Below are 12,857 nucleotides of genomic sequence, written 5' to 3' on the forward strand. Positions count from 1 at the left end.
ACGCTTGCCTTCCAATGCTAAAGCCAAACATCGCAATACTTGGTCATGGCGCCAAGTAAACCGACCCTGGCTAAGAGCCACCTTACATCCTGTCAAAATGTGCCTTAATGTGGCAGGTGATGAACACAAAGGACAAGATGGACCTCCTACCCAGAGGTTTAGGTTCTGCGGTGATGGGAGGACATCATATGTTGACCTAATAAGGAAACTGATCCTACTCTCTTCCATTGACCAAAGGTCTTGCCAGCCCATTTTGCGTTGTTCCACACTCTCCCATTTCATCCACTCTCCCTGCTTGGCCTGGGAAATGGCCTTTATACATCTCATCCTCTCCTCCTGCTTTCGCACCTCGTTGACTACCAGCTTCCTCCTTTGGGCTGGGCCTGCCTTGTACCATTTAGGAGGAGCTAAACTGAGCCCAAAACCCCCTCTTCCATGCTGTACCTGTCCCACGATATCCCCAATTTGAAGGTCAGCCTTTGCCTCTACTACAGATTTCTTTGCTGACCACTTTCTACCAGTTTTTACCACAGGGGCTGTCTCCCTTACACATTTGTCGCGTGACTCTGCTAAAGTAATTTCCAGTCTGACCTTGGCACACTTAAACTCCTCCGTTAAAGCAGAGACTGGCAGCTGCAATACTCTTACTATAAAGTCCCACTCTGCTGAGGCAGCGTGGAACTCCCAACCATTTCCTGATGTATGAACTTATTAACGCTTCCAGCTTATCCACTGTTGTCAAAGAAACCTCATACACAGTCAGTGGCCACAGCAACCTTGGCAGTAGACCAAACTGAAAGCACCAGAGTTTCAGTTTGCCTGGTAGAGCACAGCTGTTTATGCTCTTCAACCCTTCCACTGCTTGTCGTCTAACTTCTCCCACTCGAACTGTGTCCTTTAGATCCCCATCGTACCATCTCCCTAGACTCTTCACTGGCTTCTGAGAAACTGTTGGTATTGCCTCACCATTAATGAAGAATGTTTTATCTACTACCTTGCCTTTAATTATGGAGATGCTCCTTGATTTAGAGGGCTTAAATTGCATTCGTGCCCATTCAATATTATCTGTTAACTTCCCCAATAACCGATTAGTGCAGGCTACCGTTGTAGTCATGGTTGTCATGTCATCCATGTATGCTCTGATTGGTGGTAGTCGCATCCCAGAAGCCAAGCGCTCTCCTCCTACAACCCATTTTGATGCCCTAATGATTACTTCCATTGCCATGGTAAAAGCCAGTGGAGAAATGGTGCATCCTGCCATTATTCCAACCTCTAAGCATTGCCATGTAGTGCTGAATTCTGGAGTTGAGAAACTAAATTGCAAATCTCCAAAATAGGCTTTCACTAAATTTGTTATCGACATCGGTACCCTGAAAAAATCAAATGATGCCCAAAGAAGCTCATGTGGCACTGAACCATATGCATTAGCCAAATCCAGGAATGTCACGTGGAGCTCCTTCCTCTCCTTTTTAGCTGATTGAATTCGTTGCCAGATAACACTGATGTGTTCTAAGCATCCTGAGAATCCTGGAATGCCCGCTTTTTGAACTGAAGTGTCAATGAAGCCATTCTTTAATAGGTAGGTTGACAATCTCTGAGCAATAATGCTGAAGAAAATCTTGCCTTCGACGTTTAATAGTGAAATAGGGCTAAACTGACTGATGCTTGTAGCATCTTTTTCTTTGGGTATAAAGACTCCCCCTGCTCTGCGCCATGCTCTAGGTACAACCTGCTTTTCCCAAGCCACTTTTATCAATTTCCACAGAATTCGTAGAACTCCTGAAGCACTCTCGTACACTCTGTACGGAACTCCATTAGGCCCTGGAGATGATGAAGCCCTTGCCTTTCTCACAACCTGCTCTATCTCTTTCCACTAAGGTGCACAGACCTCCATTTGGTATTCTGGTGGATTGACAGGTGGGATGTCTGACGGATAGACATAGGCTTATGGCTTTTTGCATCTGTATGTGTTTCCTCCAAATATCTCTCTAGCTCAACCCTAGATGCTTTTAAAGTGCCATTCTTCTCACTGGTGAATAACTTCTTTGCGAATTTGAATGGATCTTTATAGAAATTAGCCCTCGCACGCTCCTTCTTTTTGTAGCGTTTCCGTAGGCGCTCAGCTCTGCGTAATGTTGCAAGCTTATCTTTTATGGCCCTTTGTAAGAGATTGAGTCCCTCCTTCTGACTTTGTTCCGCTCTTTTCCATTGCTTCCTCAGCTGTCTCCTTTCTCTAACTAACCCTTCAATTTTCTGCTGCCGTCTAGACAATCCAGGAGTAGTTTGTACTTTTTCCTTCCTTTTTTCCACACCAAACCTCTCACTTCCATATGCGTAAATGATGTCCCCAAATTTATCCAGCTTCTTTTCAACTGTACCAGTTAATCTTTCTAATGCAAAGCATAGATCTGTGTTTACCGTGTCCCATGCAGTTTTCTCACAAGCTCTTGGCCATCTAACTCCAGGCCTATGCCCGTTGAGGTTCTTTTCTCTCTTATGCTGGTTAGTCTGACCGGGTTCACAAGAATCAATGTGTTCATCACTAACTGTGCAAACCCTCCTCTCCTCTATGACAGGGGTGCTGATATCCTGCGAACTGTGGTTTGCTTCCTGTCGCTGGATTTCATTCGACTGACTTGACTGACTACGTAAGAAGTACTGATCAATGCGAGGCCCTTGTCCCTTCTCCCTCAAACATTTCATTTTCCCTTGATGAATCTTCAAACCCCTGACCGTTGTCGCCTTGCTCCAGCCACAGACACAAGCTTGGAGTTCAATGGCTTTGCTAACTGCAGAACCTGAACTAGTCTTTTGTGAAGTACTCTTTATACTCATATCCGTTTCCATTCCAAAGTCGTTAACCATGTTGTCCACCATTGAGTCATCTTCCGCCCCTGCTCTCGCAGACTCTAGGGGTATTTTCCTCTTTAATTTTTCAGAAGCCTTGGGCGGGTGTCTCCAGCATCCTGTAAACACAGAGCTGGATACTGCCGACAAGGGTAGCTAACCCTTCCCAGCCCCAAAAAGTAAAAAAAACAACAAAAAAACACATTTAAAACCCCCTTCTTATTCAATGCAATACATAAATAAAAAAAATAAAAAAAACTTCCATCTGGACTTTTTTCCACAAAGTATTATGCTGTAAAATACGATTTTATTTTATTTAATATGACTAACTTAAAATATTAAATAGAAAAAACTGTCAATGCCATTTACTAACATAAATATTTGTTATTCAGACTTAGTAAAAAAAAAAAAAGTGATATTACTATAAAGATAACTATATTAGCCTCCACACCAGCAAACAATATCATTCTGTTTATTCGAAGTGCGTGCTGCGGTTTAAAGCAGGATGGATTCTGATTGGCTGTCAATGTTTTTATCAGATGGACAAAAATCGTTCTGAAAGTTAGTGCAGTAGTTGTTATCGTTATAGTTGTGGTGTGGACTCTACTATTCATTTTTATTTAGAACAATTTATACTATTAACTTTATAGTTATTGTCCTTAATTCTATAAAACCTTTCCAGTTTGCTCAACAAAAAGATACATAAGTTAAACAAACTAAGAAAGTACAACAACTTTATTATATAATGTAAAATGCAAGATTTTTAACCTTAGATCTACAAGTTAAAACATTTTTGTTTCTACGTTTTTTTTTTTTTGATGCTTGCATAGACCACCTTTAAGAAGATACAAATAAGTCTAGACTAATAAAAGTTCTGAAGCTAGTTTTCTCAAGTTTTTGGAGTTCTCTTAACTTATTTTTTTTACAATATAACCTATTCCTCAGTGCTACTGCATGATTTTTTTAATTGTTGCTATAACACAAAACACTGCATTCAACAATACACAAAAAACCCCGGAAAACACTGGTTTATAAAACAAATCTTTATTAAATGAAAAGCATTTTCTTTGTCAAGTATGAAATAGAATGTACAAATACTTTACATTGTTGAAAACATCAACACGATGAAAATGAAAGAAAATATCAGTCAAAAACAACAGGTTCAACTGCACAAACCTCTAAGAAACATTTGAAACTGAGTTGGATCTGGACGTCTAGTCGTTCAAGCAGCTCAGCGGAAGAAAACCACCTAGAACCAGTGTAGTATGGACTCAAAAAACTGGACTTAAACAAGTAGTTTTAACGCCTACTGGTCCAGATCTGATCAGAGTGTACAGTGATGGTTCAGGGTGGCACGAGAGCCAACCAAACACCCGGTTTAACGGTGCCACAGTGTTCACTATAGGTACCTGAAGCCAAATGAAGACGATGGTATCTGTACACTGTCACATCATCACAGAGTGAAAAGTGGCATTTTAATGTCATCTTAGGACCAGGAAAAGTCACAAGTATCAATTTGGAGGTAGTTACAGGAAGAGTTCACACAAACATTTACTCTCGCTCATGCCGTTACAAAGTGTTATTTCCTGTCTTTTGTGAAAGATGAATGAAAATGCAGAATGTCCGAGCAGCTCAAGTGTAATAAAAAACATCTGTAACAACAGTGGATCGTGAATTGTGATGTCAAGCTCCAAAAAAGAACAAATGCATATGGTATTTTAGTGTGAGTAACAAACCAATAATATTCCCCTCCACAAAGCTGAAAAGCTGAAATAGACTACAAAAGCCATATGAACTATAATAGTGTTGCGTTGATATAATTGATGTCCAAACGCCATGATGTCAAACCTGCATCAAAAGTCTTAAATATTAAGTAAACAATAATTTTCCTGGATTTTCCTCATCTAAAGTGATCATATGCCTTCAGGAGACCTGACATATGGATGCTTGTTTTTGAACTATGACATCATACCATTATTACCATCCACTTTCATTACTTAAAAAAAAAAAAAAAAAAACGGTTGCACAGGCATTTTTTGGTATCTCATTATGTGTTTCTTGGGAAAAAAATAAAAATAACACAGGCTTGTAATGACATGAGGGTGAGTAAATGATGACAAATTATACCTATTTTGTATGAACTATTTCTTTAATAGGCAAGCAATTGTAACAAGCTAATCACAAACCATAAATGGAAATTTTCTGTTGCAAATTTATTACCGATGAAGCTGGTTTCAATCTTCACAATAACAGTAGAAGAGCGAGAAATGTGATTGGCCATTGTGCCACAGTCAATGTACCTGGAAAACATCACAATGTGGGCCGCAATTTCAAGCAGTGATGATGTGGCAAACAATGTTATTTTGGGGCCATATAACACTGAAAGGCTCCTAAATTTTTCCCCTCAATAATTCCTATTCTCACCAGTTCCTCACACTTTCAAGCAGTTGTGAGTTTTTTGGTAATAGTGGCTGTGGGCATGTCTAAAGGTGCTGGTATTCTGGGATTGGTGCACCACAGTGTCAATAACACACAGAGGCGTCAATGGCACTGGACGAAGCACAATACAAAAAGGAAACGGACAACAAAAGGACACATTTGGACATCTGAGTTTGACTGCTGGTGAGGAACACAAACCCTTCCAAATGTCTTCTGAGGGGTCCATCAGCAGAGGTCTCAGCTGCAGGGCCGCTTCAGACTCTTTGGCATTCATCACCAATTAGTTGAAATATTTCTTTTCATTTACATTTATATAAAATTAGTTTTGAATCGGGTAAAACAACAGACACAGAAGCTCTACTTCCCACACCACTACGTACTGTAAATTCACAATAAAACGACTTTGTGTTGAACCCGTCCTACTAAAACTATCTGTACATGTCTATCTACTTTGTAAACCCCTGTGTTTTATTCACACACACACACACACACACACACACACACACACACTTACTTGCGCTGTATAACAGCGACACGAACACACGTTTTGTCTCAGGTACCTTATGACAACAGAGTCAAGTTCATAACCATCGGCGTCCAATCAGCTCACATGAAATCATTTAGCTCCGCCTCCACCGCGGCGGCCATCTCATCAGCCTCTGAGTTGCTGCCCTCCTCATTAGAGTCTTTACTGGAGCCGCCACAATCATCTTCATCATTGTCATTTTCATCTCTGGCCTCTTCCAGTTTTCTTTTGTGGCCCCTAAAGAAAGAAAATACAGAGGCATAGATGAGTGATGCTCACTAGTCGAAGAATTTTAGAGAGAAATGCTCACTGGTTCATAGTGGTCTGGTTGCCAGGGTTATGTGTTGAGCATGGTTGAGTCTGACTGGTCTGCACATGAATACTGCTCCTGAGTAGATGAATAATTTAAAATGTGATGCCCTATTGACCAGGCAAATAATTCAGGTTTAATGCTAACCGTCACAAATAGCCCATCAATTATTGCTCTGCCTGGAAGAATATTCACTACGTTCTAAATCTGAGGTCAGCAAGATTTCTTTAAAGAAATTAAGGGTTTACACGACAATGATTTGCTTAAACTGACAAGTTTTTCCTTTGAGTTTTCCCGTGTTTACATGAAAACGGGTTTCAAAGTGCACATTTTAAAAACGGTCTCCAAGTTTGCGTTTTCAGGCACCCAAAAATGTAAATGAACGGCCAAAACGCACAAAAAGTTATACTTTTTTAGTTGAAAACTGTGTCAAGTAAACAGCCCCTCAAACTTTTATTCCGCCGGGACACATTAAATTGATGAAAAGTGACAGTAAAGACGTATAATGTTATAAAAGATTTCTGAAATGATGTGCTTTTGAACTACAGGTTTGGAAAGACTGAATGAGTTTTCACTTTTCACTAACGTGCAGTAACGTGTTAGAAACATCAGCTTCACATGCATGAAAGCCATTCGTATTGACACTGACACACAACTACCTTGGAAGCCAGTTTTGAAGAAGATATAATAATGCTCTGCCAGAGCTAAATAACCGATGGCTGTCATTATATCTGCTGATAGTACTGACAGCTGCTTTGATCACTGGGTAGTATATGTCTCTCATTTAGTGTAATGATGAATCCACTACCACCTGCTGATAAAGAACCAGTCTGACTACATGAATAAAATATAAAAGCAAAGGAAGGAGAGAAAATGGAAAACAGCTGAAAAGAAAGTCAACCTGACAATGGAACAGACCATGTGTTTGATATTACGGACCGAATATGGGGGAAAAGAAGCTCAGTATTGTGTTCACATCACCTTGCTTGCATAATTATAAGAAACAAGTCCAAGTTTTGAAAAGCCTTTTGAGCATTGCAGTGTTATCATGCAAGTACACTGTGCATGTATACAAACGGTAGACTTTAGGTTAACAGTGATTCATAGCACCACAAAAATTTGAGTCTTTCATCTTCGATCAAACCACAGACCAAAGCACAATTCTGTTATACAGACTGCCATTATTCCACAGTCCTTTTCTTTATGTGATATTTAATGTGGGTAAATGTGAAATCGGCTATAACTCCAAGAATAAAGAAGAATATGAAGGTAATGGTGAAAACTGCACATGGGAGCTCATTAAGGTTATCATCATTAAATAAAACAATTATGAAAGCGAAAACTAGCCAACAAAAACATGAATTAAATGAAAGCTAAAAATGGGTTTTCAAAACTACATAGAATTGCATAAAAAGGACTTGTCATATTTTCAATCAATGCTTGATTACTCTCTCCAGTGGCACTTGATTTTTTACCACAAGGTTTTTAAATATAATACAATGAAATAAAAATAAAAAATAAAAATAAATAAAAATTATGTCCCAGTAAATCTAAACTGAAAACAAAATAAAAAAAATCTAGTGAAATTATATCCATGGTTTCAATACATTGGGCTGTGTGAAAGAAAAATACGAATACATTATAAATCACAGAATTAATCAAGTTTGAAATTATCCTAGCACAGTCTAGCACAAAACAAAAAGTAAATTGACTAAAGCCAATGAATAATTTCACCTCACGCACATACACAAACATAGCTTAATACACATGCATTATGTTTTCCTTATAACGTGACACTGTAATTATTCTGGGAAATGCACAAGGTCAGTCTCTTTGGCAAAGCTCGAGATTTTTACATTCTTTTGACGTGCTCATTTTAGCAGGTTTGAAAACATGACTTTTCTGGTGGACTGATAAACCTATACAGTCCTGACTCCTGGAACTTGTATAAGAACTTGTATTTGGCAGATTTTTTTTATACAAAGCACCTTACACTGCATTAAAGTTATGCATTTTATCAGTCCGGGCATTCACAGGGAATCAAACCCATGCCATCGGCGTTGCAAGCGCCACACACTACTGTCTGAGCTACAGGAATCCGTGAAAAGAAATAGCAACATTTTTAATTTTGTGCAATAATTTTGTGCTTTCGTCCCCATAAGAGACATTTAGTTTAGAGAGACAAATTCTTTCCAATTTTGTCCAAAAGTGGATCTGAGCTCAACAGACCAAAAACAAAAAGTTTGCAAAGAAAAAAAAATCCAGACTAATGCTGTCAAAAGTTCTGGCACTTTGGTACCAAGTCGATTGGACTCAATACTTTAAAAACGTCACAATATCAGCCTTTCTGTAGTACCAGTAGTACAGGCTCAATACCCATATTTGTGTGAGCGCTCTGTGAAGAGCTTCAAAGGTTTTTACAAAGGTTTTTACATCTATTTACAACGTGTTTTTGCAGTGTTGAGCATTGTACGCAATGGCCAGTCAGAAACATTTAAGTAAGTCAGAATCTGCTCAATATACTAGTTTGTTCAGTGTAAGAAAATAATATTTTGGTTATAAAAAATAAATAAATGTTTTGTTATGACCAAAAAAAGTATAAACACAATGCATTGCAAATAAGAGATGAAATTGTGCAGTATCGACAGATTTTTTGATTATAACGGGAGTTTTCACTCACTCGGAAAGCTTGCAATGTGGCTGAACTTCAGTGATATCAGCATTCATTGTAAAGGGAGCGCTCTTTGCTTGGTTTCTATATATACACAAATAACTCGTTTTCTGTATATATCCCAAATATACAACTGGGAATGACAACTGTATTAAAAATCAGAACTGAAACATAAATTCCGTTTGACAATGTGATAACCATAGCAAAGGACAGGACAAAAAAAAATCTGATGCGTCAAAACAGATCTGTGCATTAAGGCGGGCAGTGTACAAAAGAAAAATACCTGCCACTTTTTCTTTTGCCTGTAATGCATTTCTTTTTTAATTTTATTGCTAACTTTCCATTTGATCTTTTAAATGCAATGTTTACTTACTGTAATTGAACAATATCTGAAAGCAACCTGCAAATGTATTATTCATTTATTTATTATTTAACAACAATAACAATTAACTAATTTCATGCATTTTATTTTTAATTTTCAAATAGTTCAATAAAAAACATGGTGGTGACTACTGAAAATTTTGAATTGTGACAACACTACTTCAGACTACAGAGAATTGCTGTATTCTTGATTTGTCTGGAGAGTTTTCTGACAACGCCTCAACTCTCACCCACCAACTGTCTGTGACCCTGCTGACTCAACAACACCCCACACAGCATGCCTGAAAATAATATGCATGTTTTAGATGCCTCAAGAAAGACCACTTTCCCCATTGGGAATACTGCTGTCAGGCTGGAAAACCAGCAGGACAGATGGAGGGTTTCTTTTTAAACTGCAACAAGACGCAGAAAAAATAAATAAATAAAGGAATATCCCTATTTTCAAACAAGCTGTGTCACTCCCTCGGTCTTTCACTGTCTACAAGAAACAGATTACATAAGCACAAAGGCTGTGAGAATGAGAGAATGGGCTTGTGGGAGGAGGATGTGACTGCAGAACTGTTGAAACTCGGCCGGCTCAGAGTTTGTTCCCTCTGAATGCACCTAAAAGATTTAAACAGGACAGAGCTCTCACAGTGAAGAGAGAAAGAAACAACTATAGAAAAACAGTGCAGTGACGAGGAGAGAAAGACAAATAAGGAAGGACAAGACAGAGAGAAGGAAAAATGTATAAATAAAGAAAAAATAAATTATCTTTCATCTGTGGAACTCAAAATAAGATTTGTGGAAACCTGAAGAAAGGTGATAGTTTTTTGTTGCCTGAACTTATCCTTTTAAAGCCACAAAAGAGGAATTCAATAAACCGTGGAGGTTTAATGATGTGTGTTCGATTAAACCCACATGGCTTCATTCGTTCTCATACAGCCACGTGTTAAGCACCAGGATGGGGTGTATTGATTGAAGATGGAGGGAGGGTAATTGATGGTCGTACATGCATGTAATAGACAGCTCTGGTCAATAAGTGTCACATTTTGTCCCGATGCATCCTCAAGAATAATTGTGAAGATGAACGGGCGAAGATCAGCCAAATGTGTGAATGAGGCATGAGTGTTCCCAATCACCGTTCAGAAGATCATTTCAGACATCATGGATTTTATTTAAGACAGACCGCACACACTCTGAGTACTGTGGCCCATCAATTACTTGGAAAAAGCGTCTGTTGGGATTGTAGCTTGAACCAAAAAATAGATCAAAGAGAGCTTTTTGTGTCAACTAAGCTCACGGTGCAAAAAAATAAATAAAAAGAGTTTAAATGTACACAAGCATCATTACTGCATCACTGTTTTTCCTCTGTGAGCACCCACCAAAATCAATGTTTGTAGCTTTTAGTCCGTGTGCGTTCATTTTGGGGTCATCGACACATAGTTCAGGGTCAGTAAGATCTCTTATGCTCACTAAAGCTGCATTTATTCGATCAAAAACACAGTAAAAACAGTAATATTGTGACCCCATAATAATTTAAAATAACTATTTTCTATTTGCATATATTTTAAAATGATAAATTACATTTTAAAATATATGCAAATAGAAAATAGTTATTTTAAATTATTATGGGGTCACAATATTACTGTTTATATTACTGTTGATCTTGTGATGGCAAAGCTGAATTTTCAGCAGCCATTTTCCAGTTATCAGTGTCACATGATCCTTCAGAAATCATTCTAATTGGGCAAGAAACATTTATTACTGTAAATCAATTTTGAAAACCGATGTGCTGCTTAATTTCTTTGTGGGTACCGCGATACATTGTGTTTTACAGGATTCTTTGATGAATGGAAAGGTCAAAAGAACAGCATTTATTTGAAATAGAATTATTTTGTAGCATTTTTGTATTCACTTTTGATCAATTTATTGCATCCTTGCGGAACGCTTACAAAAGAAACTGCGGATACAAATGGACCAAATATTGATGACACAGAATGATCTTTGATGCAACATTCTGTGTGAATAGGATATATGTCAACACAGGACCATTTTTGTTCGACTATTTCATCTTGTCCTTGCCTTTAAATCCTCATTTGAGTCCGCTGGGCTGGATCACTAGATGCTCTTTAAAAGGCAGGATGTCAGAAAGTGCTGTACGGTCTAAAGCACTGCAGAAAACAGCAGGAGTCTCCTGACCTGAAGCTCTGATGGCTGTAGCAGGTCTTTGTAACAGATTTAAGGCTCAGTGATTTTAAGATGGCTCCAATAACTTGTAATTAATTCAACCATACTGTGCAAAGCCAGAGCTTCTGATTAAAAAAAAATAGAGAGAAAATAGCAGTATTTCAGTGCAGCAAAAGGACAGTTTTAGGTAAGTTTAGTTTTTCAACAAGTAACTGCTAGTAGATAGAGGAAGTTGGTATGCAAGGGGTATGCATAATGGTTGTTTACTACACACTTCTGGAAATGCAATGTCACTTTCACTATCCCTCTCCATCACTCTTCCTCCTGTTATTCTGCTAGGAGGCTTCCTGAAGTGGATGTTAAGCAAATATAATGACCAAATAACTTTATTTTTAGTTAAATATTTCTATAAATAGATTATTTGTTTTATTTAGAAATGATGCATTAAATTGATCAAAAGTGACATTAAAGAAATTTAGAAATGTTATAAAATTTTTGCATTTCAAATACAGTAAAATGCTGTTCTTTTGAATTTTTTATTCAAAGAATCCTAAAAAAAACAATTAGCACTGTTGACAAAAAAATAAGAAATGTTTCTTGAGCAGCAAGTCAGTATATAAGAATGATTTCTGAAGGATCATGTAACACTGAGGACTTGAGTAATTCAGACGGTTCATGCATTCTCATCCATGGAAAGCACCACATCCGGTATTTTGCTGGTTACTCGACACAGGTAAATTGCAATCGAGCATTTTTTAAAGTAGAGTACTCTAACTTTATTGACTAATCATGACAGCCATAGGGGCCATTCACATATTGTGTCTTTTGTGCGCTCAAGTTTGTTATTTCAAATGTAGCCGCGCGGCAAGCACGCTCATAATGGAAGCGACACGGTGCGAAGCACCCGTTTTTTCCAGGCAGAGAAATGAAAAAAATCGCAACTTTTTAGAATGCCACAAGCACACCGCAGGTCATGTGACAAGAACCAACAAATCAGCTTCGCCCTTTCCATATTAACATTGAAAGCTCAGTCAACATGATGTGGAGAGCGCAGTTTATGGTTGCATTGCAACGACAGACGCCACGGGAGCGCAAGCGCTTTGGAAAAAGGAGACAGTGGCACAGCCGCACCTTTCACGCATTTTTAGACGCGATATGTGAACGGGTCCCTTAGTCGGCATAAGAAACTTCTTTTAAAAACACTTAAAAAAATCTTCACAGCCCCAAACTTTTGAACGCTAGTGTATATAATTCTAAGCCTTAACCGCTGAAAATCACCTCACACAAAAACAGCTTTGCACTAAACAGCTTAGAGAGAAGAGACCCTGAAAAAACATACCATCACACTTAACATACTGCCAGCACTTATTAATTTAAGAAATTTAAAAGAACAAAACTTTCAAGCTCATTATAAGCCAATTAAACTCCAGCCCTGAATAAAATAAAACACCCATAATTAACACAAATGCTTACAAAAGTCAAGTTTCTTGACACTGCTCTCATTAATGTAGGAC

The 12,857-nt window shown here is 38.1% G+C and overlaps 1 protein-coding gene across 1 annotated transcript in view; it reads right to left on the reverse strand.

Moving 5' to 3' along the window:
• Window positions 1-3,875: 3,875 nt before the first annotated feature.
• ctdp1 (CTD (carboxy-terminal domain, RNA polymerase II, polypeptide A) phosphatase, subunit 1) overlaps window positions 3,876-12,857 on the reverse strand; it is a 124,387-nt gene continuing 115,405 nt past the window's right edge. Inside the window, exon 13 of the mRNA XM_077196536.1 lies at window positions 3,876-6,049. Coding sequence (XP_077052651.1) covers window positions 5,893-6,049 — 157 coding nt within the window. The 3' untranslated portion in view covers window positions 3,876-5,892. The remainder of the gene's footprint in view (window positions 6,050-12,857) is intronic.

Source organism: Siphateles boraxobius, unplaced genomic scaffold (genome assembly GCF_051911475.1).
Source record: "Siphateles boraxobius isolate OS27281-9 unplaced genomic scaffold, OSU_SipBor_1 35, whole genome shotgun sequence".
Taxonomy (NCBI): Eukaryota; Metazoa; Chordata; class Actinopteri; order Cypriniformes; family Leuciscidae; genus Siphateles; species Siphateles boraxobius.